Raw genomic sequence first — 16,607 nt, 5'->3', positions numbered from 1 at the left:
ATATTTATTTAATGTAGCGCTATGCTATTCAGAGGTTGTTGATGACAATTATCCCGTTAACGGGATTGCAGCCATAACAAGTTTTTAATCAGGGAACGGTTTCTCAAAACCATCTTATTGCTAAGTTCACCGTTAGAACCATTGGATGCCTTAAGATGAGTTTGGGAAACCGGGCCCAGATATCCAGTTTCCTCCTCTTCTTCCTCCTGCTTTTTCGATGTAACAGTCATCTCCCCTTCCTCCTCTTTCACTCCACAAACTGCATCCTTCTCCTCTTTCACTCTGAACGCATCTTTTTCTTCTTTCACAGTAACGGCCTCACCCTCTACTTCTTGTTTTACTGTGATATTCTCCTCTTCCTCCGTTCAGCAGACCTCATCTTCTTTAACTGGAGAGTAGCTTAGTGACCGCATGGTCGGGGATGTTAGCTAGGCTAATGCTAACTTAACCAGCCCGCTAGCTGACCAATAACAACTACACCGTAAATGTGAAATTAAATCGGATAACTAACTAGACGACAGAAGTGTGTTTAAAACACAGTGGCTAATAAACATGAAAGCATCTAAAGAGCTTTATTGGCTCGGCTATTTTGTCTAGCAAGCTGTCAAGGTGGCTGAAAAACTGTTGCTGCTGTTGAAAGAAGCTTTCTGTCCACTAGATTATAAGTCACACTAGCAGCATTGCCTTAAAGTCCCACACCTCCATTTGCTGACTGGAGTGGGTAACGCAGTTGAGTAAAACGTATATTTAATTTTCAGACAAAAAGTGTAGGAAGCATGAGTTTTTACTCACCAGTGTAACAAAACAGTGTGGTTAAAGAGATGGTGAGTTAGTTGTATTGAAGATCTGGTTACCTATAAGTATAAACAGTTATGTTTTTGTGTCATTACATATTTATTCACTTATTTCCAGATATCTTCGAAACTACCCACAATGCGCTGTTTCTCAACGTCATGTGGAGGATCTCCTCTGTGCTGCCGAGTTTGTATGCTAGGTCGGTATCTAGCTCAAGCTTGCAAATGTTAGCCACACCTAATGCTTTTCATGAACTGTGTGGTTGTGTTATCTAGAGGGAACTTGTGTTAACACGGTAGACTCTGGTGCCTTCCTGCCGTGGGCTCAAAACAAAAGAGAAAATCAACCTGCTTGCTCCTTTTTGTTTTGTCAACTTTTCGGTAGGGATGTTATGTTTGATACCGGATCTACGAGGAATGCTTCCAAAACACTAAGCAGTATATTTCAAAGCAGTGTGCTGATGCCTGTATCACTTTATCAGCAGCGCGTCATCAATGACTTCTGAAGATTCATTTCATCGAACCTGATTGGTGTGGTATTGGGCTTGTTCGACACTGCAGGCGACTGCCAGCTGACTGATTTACAAATCGCCTTATATCATAAATAACTACACATTATTATTTATAAATCAGTCAGCCAGTCACCATTTACCCACAATTCAGCATGAATTTCATGCTCTCGAACATGGCCAGTGGTTTAGTAGATGACATAAAGGCGATGCTGCGCACGCTCAAGGGCATGTGGGACATCATCTATAATAATGTGACTGTTCTAAATTCTGTGTTGCTCAAACCTGTTGAACCTACATTACCGTTCAAAAGTTTGGGGTCAATTAGAAATGTCCTTGTTTTCCATGAAAACAGATATGAAATGAGTTGCATAATGAATAGGAAATATAGTCAAGATGTAGACAAGGTTATAAATAATTATTAATAATTGGAATAATAATTGTGTCCTTCAAACTTTGCTTTAGCAATTACAGCCTTGCAGACCTTTGGCATTCTAGTTGTCAATTTGTTGAGGTAATCTGAAGAGATTTCCCCCCATGCTTCCTGAAGCATCTCCCACAAGTTGGATTGGCTTGATGGGCACTTCTTACGTATCATACGGTCAAGCTGCTCCCACAACAGCTCAATAGGGTTGAGATCCGGTGACTGTGCTAGCCACTCCATTATAGACATAATACCAGCTGACTGCTTCTTCCCTAAATAGTTATTGTATAGTTTGGAGCTGTGCTTTGGGTCACTGTCCTGTTGTAGGAGGAAATTGGCTTCAATTAAGCGCCGTTCACAGCGTATGGCATGGCGTTGCAAAATGGATCCCTTTTACCCTGTATAATCTCCCACTTTACCACCACCAAAGCACCCCCAGACCATCACATTACCAGCCACCATGCTTGACAGAAGGCGTCAAGCTATCCAGCATTTTTTCATTTTTTCTGGATCTCACGAATGATCTTGTTTGTGATCCGAACCCCTCAAACTTAGATTTGTCTGTCCATAAAACTTTTTTCCAATCTTCCTCTGCCCAATGTCTGTGTTATTTTGCCCATCTTAATCTTTTCTTTCTTTTTAAACAGTCTGAGATATGGATTTTTCTTTGCAACTCTGCCTAGAAGTTCAACATCCTGGAGTCGCCTTTTCACTGTTGACGTTGAGACTGGTGTTTTGCGGGTACTATTTAAGCCAGTTGAGGACTTGTGAGGCGTCTGTTTCTCAAATTAGATACTAATGTACTTGTCCTCTTGCTCAGCTGTGCACTGGGAACAATTTGGCAATTTCTCACATGGAATAGCCTTCATTTCTCAGAAATAGAACAGACTAACGATTTTCAGAAGAAAATGATTTGTTTCTGGCCATTTTGAGCCTGTAATCGAAACAACAAATGCTGATGCTCCAGATACTCAACTAGTCTAAAGAAGGCCAGTTGTATTGCTTCTTTAATCAGAACAACATTTTTCAGCTGTGCTAACATAATTGCACAATTATTTTCAATGAGCAATTAGCCTTTTAAAATGAGAAACTTGGAGAATTTAAAATATAGAATATATTTTTATTTGTTTAACACTTTTTTTGGTTACTACATGATTCCATATGAGTTATTTCATAGTTTTGATGTCTCCACTATTATTCTACAATGTAGACACTAGTTACAATAAAGAAAAAACATTGAATTTGGAGGTGTGTCCAAACAATTAACCGGTATTGTATATGCATTGTGGAGGAGAACTGATCCTCGAACTGTACAAAGGCATAATAAAACACAATGTCCACTTGGCACACTGGCGGGGTCTGAATCAAAACCAATGACCACCAGGCACACTCAGGGTCTGAATCAAACCCAATGTTAAGGGGAGGGAAGATTGGTTAAGAGGGTGATGATTATTGTTGTTCTACTGCCTGATTGTTATGCAAAAACACTGTTAACAAAAACTTTGTTACAATCAGCACTACAGTTTTCAGCTGTGCTAACATAATTGCAAAATAGTTTTCTAATGATCAATTAGCCTTTTAAATGATACACTTGGATTAGCTAACACAACGTGCCATTGGAACACAGCAGTGATGGTTGCTGATAATGGGCCCCTGTACACCTATGTAGATATTCCATGAAAAAAATCTGCCGTTTCCAGCTACAATAGTCATTTACAACAATAACAATGCCAACACTGTATTTCCGATCAATATGATGTTATTTTAATGGACAAATAAAAGTGATTTTCTTTCAAAAACAAGGAGATTTTCTATGTCACCCCAAACATTTGTACGGTAGTGTACCTCCACATGATGTATTGTTACACCAGTAGCTAGCTACTTATTTAGATTTAGTATGACTTAATGAAACTGTCTTAAATGTGCTGTAGTAAAAAAAAAAATATTCGCAATAATCAATCAACACATTTTGTATGTCTAAATATAATAGTATTATTTAATTAAATCAATTTAAAAGAATCTTTGTCTGAAAATAAAATATGATCCAGTTGACTGCTTTTCCCACTCCAGTCAGCAGACGGCGATGTGCGTCTTTCAGGCGATGCTGCTAGCGTGACGTATAATCTAGTGGACGGTTCTTCATTAACAGCTAGTCAACCACCTCGATAACTTGCTAGCCAACAAAGCCGGAAGATTCAAGCTATTTAGACGCTTTCGGTGTATATTAGCTTCTGTGTTTTAGACACGCGTCTGTCTTATTTACTTGTTAACCTATTTAATATTACGTTTTTATTAGTCAGCTATAGTAGCTGGCTGGTTAAGGTAGCACTAGCCTAGTCGCTCATGATAGCTAGCTAGCTAACATCCCCGAACATGAGCTCCCTAAACTACTCCCCTCCTGTTAAAGAAGAGGAGGTCTGCTGGACGGAGAAAGAAGCTCTGGGGCTGAACATTGTCGTGAAAGAAGAGAAGGAAGAGGAGGATGTCACAGTAAAACAAGAAGTAGAGGGTGAGGCTGTTACCGTGAAAGAAGAAGAGGAAGACTCGTTCAGAGTGAAAGAGGAGGAGGATGTCACAGTAAAAGAAGAGGAGGATGCAGTTTTTGGAGTGAAGAAGGAAGGAGAGATTACTGTCACATTGAAAGATGAAGAGGTGGAAACCAGAGATCTGAGTAACACCAGTAAGTATCGCCTTAAATAAGTTTTTAACTTTGGATATTCGGAGTTGGCTCGTCAATACCTCTTCAACGGAGGGCCCTAGAATTATGACTTATGTCTAGAATCAGACTATGTAGAGAGCAAGCTACCCCTTGTTTGACTTAGACTATTCTCAAATATATATGTTATCTGCTGACCGCAGACTGGGGGGCATGGCTTGTAGTGGTTTTCATGTAGTGATTTTTTACTACACACGTTGCTGCCCAATAGTGCCATGCGAAAGTTGAGTTGGCTACACCAAAGATTATGGATATACTGACAAGATGTCTCTTCGCCCTAACAAGGGGAGTCGTTGTCCACAAAGCGGCACTGCTGGTTCTCTAGCTCACACCTTTCTTTGGATTGGTGGATACTAATAATTATTGTAATCATTTTTTAAAATATATTCTATGAGAGTTGTTGAAGTCAACCGCCTGTATTCAATGGAGAGAGATGCTAAGCTACTAGCTCCTACAGTGTTTTATTAGAACACACCTTTCTATCCAGTCCACCTGATAGAGGTTCATATCTGACAGAGATGAACAAACCGTTCTATACAGTCCACCTGATAGAGGTTCATATCTGACAGATGAAAATCTCTTTTAGGAACTTAGAAAGAGGGGGAGTCTAAAGCTGCAACAACTAGAATTGTGCCTTTTGGCTTCTGGACAATGAAATAAAGTTGATATGAAAACCAATAAAACAGGAGAGAAAATGACATAGTGGTGTGTCCAATAGAACAGGAGAGAAATGACATAGTGGTGTGTCCAATAGAACAGGAGAGAAATTACATAGTGGTGTGTCCAATAGAACAGGAGAGAAATGACATAGTGGTGTGTCCAATAGAACAGGAGAGAAATGACATAGTGGTGTGTCCAATAGAACAGGAGAGAAATGACATAGTGGTGGGTCTAATAGAACAGGAGAGAAATGACATAGTGGTGTGTCCAGTAGAACAGGAGAGAAATTACACAGTGGTGGGTCCAATAGAATAGGAGAGAAATGGCATAGTGGTGTGTCTAATAGAACAGGAGATAATTGGCATAGCGGTGGGTCCAACAGGTAAATAAATTGTCCCAAATTACAAATTACTCCTGTCTACACAGAAATCAATAAAATTCTTGACCAGAAAGCATGACGTTGCCACAGAGGAATCAGGGATCATTAGCTTCTTTAAAAAAAATGCCTGTGTTTGGTTTCAAATCACAAGCTTGTAGGCTTATGCCTATTTGGGCAATGCGTGTGGCAATATGCCTCACTGATTATTGAGTTGTGGCTGTCAGTGAAAAGCAGCTCAAATAGTATAATTTAAAATGTTGAGTCAAGAAGAAGGGGAGGGTTGTGTGGTGAAGATATTGGTGAGTCTCTCTTCAGAATTTCCTCCGCTGGCTTCCACCAATTCTTGCTCCTTCATTGTTTCATTGTGTGTATTGATTTCCCTTAGATTGAGTTTATTATATAAATTCCCCATTACAAATAAATAGTCTATCACTAGTTAACTGAAATACTTACCAATCTTGGCTTTAGGCAAAGGACCAACACAGTCCACCAGAAACCTGCTGAAAGGTTTGTCAAAAGCAGGAATAGGCTGCAAAGGTGCAACTGGTTCGGCTTGGTTCGGTTTACCTGCCCGCTGGCAAACGCCACAGGATTTACAGTGAGCCACAACATCCTGTTTCAGCCTTCTTGTTGACCCCAAGATGGCCTGCCATACTACCATCGTGAGCCAACCTCAGTATCTCTTGCTGAAGGGCAACTGGAACAACAATTTTAGATAAATTGGGCCAATCGTCTTGTCCAGAAGTGGAGCGAGAACACCATTTACTCGTTAGACCGCCGTTTCCTCGTTAGAACGCTGTTTCCTCGTTAGAACGCCATTTCCTCATTAGAACATAATTTCTGTCAAAATTACCAATGGAAACTTCATTAAACTCCTCTTCTGGATATATCTCAGCAAAAAGAGGAGAGGGTGAAACATCTTTACTTTGTTCATCAATCAGCTGCTTCCTAGAAACATCTCTTCTCTGTTCAGCAATCAGCTGCTTCCTAGACATCCAAGTGTCAACTATAGGGATCCTCTCTTCATTCAGAGGTTCTACAAACTCTCACCTTTGGGGGTTTCAAAGGAGAGGTCAACTCTGGAGGTTTACCGAAATCAGGATCACCCATAAATGTTTGACAGATCGATCATGGTGGGATCGCTGACATCCTCAACACTAGACTTGCTCCCGGTGAATTTCATAGACCGAGCACGTGTAATGGCACATGCTGAGGACACTGTAGGGTACTTTTCTGATAACCCATCAGGTTCCTCAATTCTGGGTTCCTTACAAACGACAGGATTTGGCACAACCTTCCCTCCAGCCAAATAATTTCCCAATATGAATGAGACCCCCTTCACCGGTAGGCTAGGACTCACTCCAACGACAACGGAATGAGACATAAGATCAGATTCCAGTTCCACATTATATAAAGGAACTTCCATGCAACCCATCTCCACGCCTTGTACTAACACACTGTAACCAGTTGCTGAAGTGTCAAAAGATAAAACACCCTCCAACCTGAAGGGCTTCCCCAGTATAGTACTGTAGAAACACCCTCCAACATGAAGGGCTTCCCCAGTATAGTACTGTAGAAACACCCTCCAACATGAAGGGCTTCCCCAGTATAGTACTGTAGAAACACCCTCCAACATGAAGGGCTTCCCCAGTGTAGTACTGTAGAAACACCCTCCAACATGAAGGGCTTCCCCAGTATAGTACTGTAGAAACACCCTCCAACATGAAGGGCTTCCCCAGTGTAGTACTGTAGAAACACCCTCCAACATGAAGGGCTTCCCCAGTATAGTACTGTAGAAACACCCTCCAACATGAAGGGCTTCCCCAGTGTAGTACTGTAGAAACACCCTCCAACATGAAGGGCTTCCCCAGTATAGTACTGTAGAAACACCCTCCAACATGAAGGGCTTCCCCAGTGTAGTACTGTAGAAACACCCTCCAACATGAAGGGCTTCCCCAGTGTAGTACTGTAGAAACACCCTCCAACATGAAGGGCTTCCCCAGTATAGTACTCTAGAAACACCCTCCAACATGAAGGGCTTCCCCAGTATAGTACTGTAGAAACACCCTCCAACATGAAGGGCTTCCCCAGTATAGTACTGTAGAAACACCCTCCAACATGAAGGGCTTCCCCAGTGTAGTACTGTAGAAACACCCTCCAACATGAAGGGCTTCCCCAGTATAGTACTCTAGAAACACCCTCCAACATGAAGGGCTTCCCCAGTATAGTACTGTAGAAACACCCTCCAACATGAAGGGCTTCCCCAGTATAGTACTGTAGAAACACCCTCCAACATGAAGGGCTTCCCCAGTATAGTACTGTAGAAACACCCTCCAACATGAAGGGCTTCCCCAGTGTAGTACTGTAGAAACACCCTCCAACATGAAGGGCTTCCCCAGTGTAGTACTGTAGAAACACCCTCCAACATGAAGGACTTCCCCAGTGTAGTACTGTAGAAACACCCTCCAACATGAAGGGCTTCCCCAGTGTAGTACTGTAGAAACACCCTCCGACATGAAGGGCTTCCCCAGTATAGTACTGTAGAAACACCCTCCAACATGAAGGGCTTCCCCAGTGTAGTACTGTTTTAAGAAGGTTATACCAAGGATGATTTTGCGTTCTGATTTTGAATTGTAAGACCCCTTGAAGTATCAACAAAAAATATTAAAAAGTTAATTCATGTCAAAACATGATTTGGCCGTACTGCTGTAACACATTGGATAATATTCACAACATGGAACAACAGTAACCATAGTAACATTGTTTCCCCCAAAAATCTAAAGGAAGTTTGTTCGGAAGTGTCTGTCCTTTATGAGATATACAGTGCCTTGCGAAAGTATTCGGCCCCCTTGAACTTTGCGACCTTTTGCCACATTTCAGGCTTCAAACATAACGATATAAAACTGTATTTTTTTGTGAAGAATCAACAACAAGTGGTGCATAATCATGAAGTGGAACGACATTTATTGGATATTTCAAACTTTTTTAACAAATCAAAAACTGAAAAATTGGGCGTGCAAAATTATTCAGCCCCCTTAAGTTAATACTTTGTAGCGCCACCTTCTGCTGCGATTACAGCTGTAAGTCGCTTGGGGTATGTCTCTATCAGTTTTGCACATCGAGAGACTGACATTTTTTCCCATTCCTCCTTGCAAAACAGCTCGAGCTCAGTGAGGATGGATGGAGAGCATTTGTGAACAGCAGTTTTCAGTTCTTTCCACAGATTCTCGATTGGATTCAGGTCTGGACTTTGACTTGGCCATTCTAACACCTGGATATGTTTATTTTTGAACCATTTCATTGTAGATTTTGCTTTATGTTTTGGATCATTGTCTTGTTGGAAGACAAATCTCCGTCCCAGTATCAGGTCTTTTGCAGACTCCATCAGGTTTTCTTCCAGAATGGTCCTGTATTTGGCTCCATCCATCTTCCCATCAATTTTAACCATCTTCCCTGTCCTTGCTTAAGAAAAGCAGGCCCAAACCATGATGCTGCCACCATCATGTTTGACAGTGGGGATGGTGTGTTCAAGGTGATGAGCTGTGTTGCTTTTACGCCAAACATAACGTTTTGCATTGTTGCCAAAAAGTTCAATTTTGGTTTCATCTGACCAGAGCACCTTCTTCCACATGTTTGTGTCTCCCAGGTGGCTTGTGGCAAACTTTAAACGACACTTTTTATGGATATCTTTAAGAAATGGCTTTCTTCTTGCCACTCTTCCATAAAGGCCAGATTTGTGCAATATACGACTGATTGTTGTCCTATGGACAGAGTCTCCCACCTCAGCTGTAGATCTCTGCAGTTCATCCAGAGTGATCATGGGCCTCTTGGCTGCATCTCTGATCAGTCTTCTCCTTGTATGAGCTGAAGGTTTAGAGGGACGGCCAGGTCTTGGTAGATTTGCAGTGGTCTGATACTCCTTCCATTTCAATATTATTGCTTGCACAGTGCTCCTTGGGATGTTTAAAGCTTGGGAAATATTCTTGTATCCAAATCCGGCTTTAAATTTCTTCACAACAGTATCTCGGACCTGCCTGGTGTGTTCCTTGTTCTTCATGATGCTCTCTGCGCTTTTAACGGACCTCTGAGACTATCACAGTGCAGGTGCATTTATACAGAGACTTGATTACACACAGGTGGATTGTATTTATCATCATTAGTCATTTAGGTCAACATTGGATCATTCAGAGATCCTCACTGAACTTCTGGAGAGAGTTTGCTGCACTGAAAGTAAAGGGGCTGAATAATTTTACACGCCCAATTTTTCAGTTTTTGATTTGTTAAAAAAGTTTGAAATATCCAATAAATGTCGTTCCACTTCATGATTGTGTCCCACTTGTTGTTGATTCTTCACAAAAAAATACAGTTTTATATCTTTATGTTTGAAGCCTGAAATGTGGCAAAAGGTCGCAAAGTTCAAGGGGGCCGAATACTTTCGCAAGGCACTGTATAAAACAAAATGTCTTTAACCCCTTATTTATGTCACTAAAGTCTTTCCACATTTTGTTACGTTACAGCCTTATTCTACAATAAATAAAAATCAGACTCATTCTACACATAATACCCCATAATGAAAAAGCGAAAATGAGTTTTTTGAAAAAAAATCACTTTTATTTAAAAAAACAAAAACAAATGCCTTATTTACCTAAGTATTCAGACCTTTGCTACGAGACACTAAATTGAGCTCAGGTGCATCTTGTTTCCATTAATCATCCTTGAGATGTTTCTACAACTTGATTGGAGTCCGTCCACCTGTTGTAAATTCAATTGATTGGACATGATTTGGAAAGGCACACACCTGTCTGGCTACCACCGCATTCTGAAACGATATGCCATCCCATCTGGTTTGCGCTTAGTGGGACTATCATTTGTTTTTCAATAGGACAATGACCCAGCACTCCTCCAGGCTGTGTTAAGGGCTATTTGACCAAAAAGGAGAGTGATGGAGTGCTGCGTCAGATGACCTGGCCGCCACAATCACTCGACCTCAACCCAATTGAGATGGTTTGGGATGAATTGGACAGCATAGTGAAGGAAAAGCAGCCAACGAGTGCTCAGCATATGTGGGGAACTCCTTCAAGACTGTTGGAAAAGCATTCCATATATTTTGAGTAGTTTACCACTTTTTTGGTTACTACATGATTCCATATGTGTTTTCATAGTTTTCACTATTATTCTACAATGTAGAAATAAAAAACAAGAATAACCCTTGAATGAGTAGGTGTGTCCAAACTTTTGTCTGGTACTGTATATCTCATGAATGTTTTTACATTCAGTTACAAAAACCACTTTCTTACCACTTCTTCCATAGTCAAACAATGTAATAAAAGCTTTTTTTTTTTATCAAAAGGGACGCTGTCAAAATGTTTTGAATTCAAATTGATTTACCCAGCCTACAAAGCACTACAGCCACTCTGTGATGACTAGTTCTGCTCTTTTATTAAGGTATCTATTCTAGGTTAAACCTCATAGGAAGACAGCTTTATCACGTGGAGGTTTCATTCAGGTCTCTGTTTAACTAGATACTGTTTGTCTTTGGCAGGAGAGAGACCAGACTCTCACTATGACAGCAGGAAGAGTCCTTCAGGGGAACCAGACCCAGAGACGCCCAAACCAGCGAGATAACACCACTGCTCCCACTGTGAAAAGAGTTTTCGCTGGTTAGGGAACCTAAAACTGCATGAGAGGACACACAGGAGAAAAGCCTTTACAATGTTCCCATGTGGAAAGAGTTTTACCCTGTTAGCTAACCTGAAAAGGCATGAGAGAATACACACAGGAGAAGAGCCTTACCACTGCTTCCAGTGTAGAAAGAGTTTTACCGTGTTAGCTACCCTGAAAAGGCATGAGAGAATACACACAGAAGAAAATCCGGGCACTGAAGATGTGGATGTCGAATAAGGCAGCCCCCCGCACCTCTCTGATTCAGAGTGGTTGGGTTAAATGCAGAAGACACATTTCAGTTGAACAACTGACTAGGTATCCCCCGTTCCCTTTTATAGAGCTCTGCTCAGCCTATAAACATGAAAGTAAGGTTAGATTTAATGTTCTACATTATTATTATTAGGGGCGGCCACCAAGTTATGAAAATTATGGTATGTTCTGAAAACTGACTTCAGGTTTTTGAGGAATCTAGCCTCACAGGAAGACAGTTTTATTTTATGGAGGTTTAATTCCGTTCTCTTTTTAGTATTCAACTAAATACTCTGTCTTTGGTAGGAGAGGGACCAGACTTCTCACTGTTTCCACTGTGGAATGAGTTCTATTCAGTTAGGAAGCCGGAAGGAGCATAAGAGGAAACACACGATAAAAGTCCAACCACTGCTCTCTCTCTGTGTGGAAGGACATTTTCCCAGTCAGAGAACCTGAAATTACATGAGAAAATAGAAAGGCTGTATTCTGACTAATATTTTTGACTGAGAATTTGTGTTTTTGTTTATGCCACATGAAAACATATTGTTTATGATTATACCTGTCCATATATGGTGCCACAGTTGACAATGCATGTCAGAGCAAATTCCAAGCCATGAGGTCGAAGAAATTGTCCATAGAGCTCCGAGACAGGATTGTGTTGAGGCACAGATAGGGGAAGGGTACCAAAAAATATCTGCAGCATTGAAGGTCCCCAAGAGCACATTCTTAAATGGAAGAAGTTTGGAACCACCAAGACTCTTCCTAGAGCTGGCCGCCCGGCCAAACTGAGCAGTAAGGGGAGAAGGACCCGGTGTTCACTGACAGAGTTCCAGAGTTCCTCTGTGGAGATGGGAGAACCTTCCAGAAGGACAATCATCTCATGCAGCACTGGCGTAAAGTGTGGTGGTGGCGGCAACATCATGCTGTGGAGAGGTTTTTCAGCTGCAGGGACTGGGAGACTAGTCAGGATCGAGGGAAAGATGAACAGAGTGCAGAGAGATACTTGATGAAAACCTGCTACAGAGAGCTCAGGACCTCAGACTGGGGCGAAGGTTCACCTACCAAAAGGACAATGACCCAAAGCCCACAGCCAAGACAGCTCAGGAGTGACTTTGGGACAAGTCTCTGAATATCCTTGAGTGGCCCAGCCAGAGCCCGGACTTGAACTCGATCAAACGTCTCTGGAGAGACCTGAAAATAGCTGTGTAGCAAAGCTCCCCATCCAGCCTAACAGGGCTTGAGAGGATCTGCAGAGAATAATTGGAGAAACTCCCCAAATACAGGTGTGCCAAGCTTGTAGTGTCATACCCAAGAAGGCTGGAGGCAATAATCGCTGCCAAAGGTGTTTCAACAAAGTACTTACGTAAATATGATTTTTCTGTTTATTTTAATAAATTAGCAAAAAAAATCTAAGAACGTGTTTTTGGTTTGTCATTATGGGGTATTGTAGATAGAGTTTTTGAAAATCCATTTTAGAATAAGGCGGTAATGTACAAAAATGTGGAAAAAGTGAAGGGGTCTGAATAGTTTCCGAATGCACTGTATTGTTACACTATGTAGGAGCAGTATAGACCCAGTCTGTTCATTATATACATCTACGTGATGTATTGTTACAGTAGGTCTGTTGTTGTTAGGTGAAGTTATAGATCCTTCAGTAGGTTTATATTAGGTGAAGTTATGGGTCCTAAAGTAGGTCTATTTTATTGTTAGGTGAAGTTATGGGTGCTACAGTAGGTCTATGTTATTGTTAGGTGAAGTTATGGGCCAATTAGTGTACAACCCCTCCGTGGTTGAAATGTTTAAGTATAAAGCAGTTGATTTGCAACAATAACACACAGGACATTCAAACAAGACGTACAATTATAATCCAAAAGTAATGTGAAATGCACTCATAAGCAACCTGTAAATGGAGGCTATTTTTGCTGTCAGCCTATGAGAACTCCCCTGAATTTTCCCCCACGGTGGTGAATTAGTCAATAGACACAGAACTTAATGTGAGCCTCCTTGAGTAGCACTCCTGATCTTGCACTGTAATATTCAGAATACTTTGAAAAACTAAAATCTTTGCTCACCATTTTTGCATAGTTACATCCATAACTATTGGTTTCCTCATTAGCAGGGAGGAGTTAATGCAATCAAATTGTGTGCGCATCGCCCTTGTGCTGCAGTTTTAGCAAACACGGTCAGGGGCCTATATTGGAGACCAAAAGTTGTCTGACACAGTACTTAGGATTTCGATGACTTTAACTTTCTTCTAGCCTAAAATCATTGATGTTTCTACTGATGTGAAAACAAGACAAAATAGGACTCTCACTTGACTGTCTTTAAGACCATTGTCAAATAATTTTTACATTCATTACAGACAATTACAGTCAATTGTTGTACAACATCATGGCTACGCTGTTGGCATCACCTTTTTAGAGTGGATTTCTGCTGTTGTGGGCCTTTAACCATCTGTCTGACTTTGATGTTCACACAGGAGAGAGACATGGCTATCATGGATCCTCTGGGGAGCCTCAACAACAACATCATGATGCTGACAAGGCAGAGAAGAGTCTCTCCAGATCAGAATTCCTCAAGAAACACCAGCAGAGACCCACAGGGAAAAAATCTCATTGCTGCTCTGACTGTGGGAAGAGATTCACCTCCTCAGCAGGCATTACAATTCATCAGAGAATCCACACAGGAGAGAAACCTTATTGCTGTGATCAATGTGGGAAGAGATATCTTACATGTAGCAGTCTAACTAAACACCAGAGAACACACACAGGAGAGAAACTATTTAGCTGCTCTGACTGTGGAAAGAGTTTTGTTTCTTCAGGATGTTTAGAATCACACCAGAGAACACACACAGGAGAGAAACCTTATAGATGTGATCAATGTGGGAATAGATATGTTACATCTAGCAGTCTGACTAAACATCAGAGAACACACACAGGAGAGAAACCGTATAACTGTAAACAATGTGGGAAGGCTTTTAGTCAGTCATTCAGCCTGATATCACACCAGAGAACACACACGGGAGAGAAACCTTATAGCTGTGATCAATGTGGGAAGAGTTTTGTTACATCTAGCAGTCTGACTATACACCAGAGAACACACACAGGAGAGAAGCCTTATAGCTGTGATCAATGTGACAAGAGATACTCTAGTAAAAGATCTCTGATCAAACATCAGAAAATACATACAGGAAGGAGTTGTTTCACGATATCAATGAAATAGAATCTCACTATTTAGAATGTTTTTAACGTTGTAGTATGAGTATTTTAATGTTGTCATAATGTAGAACCCTAAATATTTGTCCCCTGTTCTATTGATTTCAGCATAAGGATATTAGCCTCAGGGGGAAATCCAGGCTCTGAATTGAAAAGAGTACTATTTATGTGGTCTAACAAAAAGTGACTAACAAAAAAATAGTTGTGTTGCACTTACAGTGTTGGTGACCCACTTAAATCGATATGTAGCTAGCTGTTTTCTACAAATTGTCTTCTAACCAGTGATGTACACATTATTCCCAGATTCCGTGTGTTTTTTGAGCTGTTAATTTTAACAGGACGTGTAAGTGAATTATTGCCAATACATATGAAAAAGGGATGTACATTTGGTGTTGATATTTTATATTTACAATTCATGTAATATTTAGTCATTGTGATTATTTATGCAACTAACTCACAATTTGTGGTTGCAATTATATTGACTTTGTTGCCCTGCTTTTAGAATATCAGGGTTTATTCTCAGATGTGCCAACCCAAATGTACTAGAGAATGACATTATGGACTGGGCCCCGATCCAACAACATGCCTATCAAGTGAACCCTGAAAAGAGAGAGAAGCTCCGCAGTGAGGTGTAAAGTTACTAAGGATATTGCAGGATTTCCCTCTTGAAATCAGACAGGTCCGTGGTAAGGACAACTTGGTTGCTGATTGTCTCAAGGGTGGGCAGTCTCAAATATTTGTGTTTTGTGTTTGCCAGTGCGTTACCATGGATCACAATTTATTTTGACTGCACATTTTTCCGTATTGGAGATGAGTTTTGTTTAGGTTCTAGAGTTCTGATTTTTTTTTGGGGGGGGGATACCTAGTCAGTTGTACAACTGAATGCATTCAACTGAAATGTGTCTTCGGTACACTGATTGGTGTCACCTCGTTAGTAGGTATGTGTTACACCTGTGCTGGCTTGTCCATCTCGTTAGTGGGAAGGTGTTTCACCTGAGCTGGTCCAGGTTCTATTTAAGAGTGTCTGGCCCAGTGCTCCAGTTGTCTTGATAGATGTGGAGAGTCAACACCTTTAGGTGCTCCACCTTTTTGGTTGGCTTCCTGTCTAAGTTTGGTGTTGAAGCTTCTTTCTGAAGAGAGCTTTTTTTTATTTATTTTTTATTTTTTTGAAGAAAAATGAATACAAACAAGCAAACCTGGTCGGTTCCGGGGATTGGTATAGCAAATACCGTAAGATTTTCATGGACTGAAAAGGAGATGGAACCTTGGGGCAGGGAAACTTTTGGAAGGACCATATTGATGGGATGCCTCAGGATAGAGGTGAAGGAAGTACTCTGCCTTCAAGGCAACCCAAATGAAAAGGGTTTTGATGTGACGTTTCACAAGCAAGAGAAACATGACGAAGTAATGAAGATGGCAAAGGAAGCGGAGAAAACGGGACCCCTGTGCCATTATGCGGTGACCAGCCTGGCGAAGAACAACTTCAGGGTGGTCACCGTAACCGTGTACAATCCGCATGTGAAAGATGAAGAGGTGAGGGCCTTTCTGGGGAGGTACATGGACAATGTCTCCTCAGCGAGGTACCTCAGGGACTCCCTGGGTTTCTGGAATGGGAGGAGAGGTTTCCAGGCGTTACTCAGGGAGTCCCCGAAGAGTGTGGATGGCTACCTCCATCCTCCGGCGATGTTCTCCCTGGGGGCTGACAGGGGAACACTCTACTATGCACGTCAGCCCCCGTTCTGCAGGCGTTGTATGGCCTACGGCCATATCCTGGCCTCGTGCAGCGCCAAGAAATGTTGTTTTTGTGGGTCGGAAGAGCACGAGGCCAAGGAGTGTGACGAGCCCAAGGCTTGCCACGGGTGTGGCTCAAGAGCACACCTGTGGCGTGATTGCCCGGCTCGTCACAGGTCATACGCGTCTGCAGCTGGGGGGGGAGCGGGGGATGGGGGGAGGAAAGAAAGGACGCGTGCGGATTGCATGGATGGCACAGGGGAAAA

General features: G+C 41.6%; 1 protein-coding gene across 2 annotated transcripts; it reads left to right on the top strand.

Moving 5' to 3' along the window:
* Positions 1–3,868: 3,868 nt before the first annotated feature.
* LOC139406928 (zinc finger protein 664-like) lies at positions 3,869–15,183 on the top strand. 2 transcript variants are annotated; one of them, XM_071150091.1, is made up of 2 exons: positions 3,869–4,407; positions 11,025–12,806. In XM_071150091.1, exons 1-2 carry the CDS (start codon positions 4,101–4,103, stop codon positions 11,105–11,107), a joined length of 390 nt encoding a protein of 129 aa, XP_071006192.1. In that variant the 5' UTR covers positions 3,869–4,100; the 3' UTR covers positions 11,108–12,806. The 2 variants fall into 2 exon arrangements, with proteins under 2 accessions (XP_071006192.1, XP_071006191.1); XM_071150090.1 differs by lacking the exon at positions 11,025–12,806 and adding an exon at positions 13,875–15,183 and having other exon boundaries at positions 3,905–4,407.
* The last annotated feature ends 1,424 nt before the right edge of the window (positions 15,184–16,607 follow it).

Source organism: Oncorhynchus clarkii, chromosome 4 (assembly GCF_045791955.1).
Source record: "Oncorhynchus clarkii lewisi isolate Uvic-CL-2024 chromosome 4, UVic_Ocla_1.0, whole genome shotgun sequence".
Taxonomy (NCBI): domain Eukaryota; kingdom Metazoa; phylum Chordata; class Actinopteri; order Salmoniformes; family Salmonidae; genus Oncorhynchus; species Oncorhynchus clarkii.
Note: the sequence above shows the minus strand (reverse complement) of the source record. Positions and strands in the feature narration are given on the sequence as shown.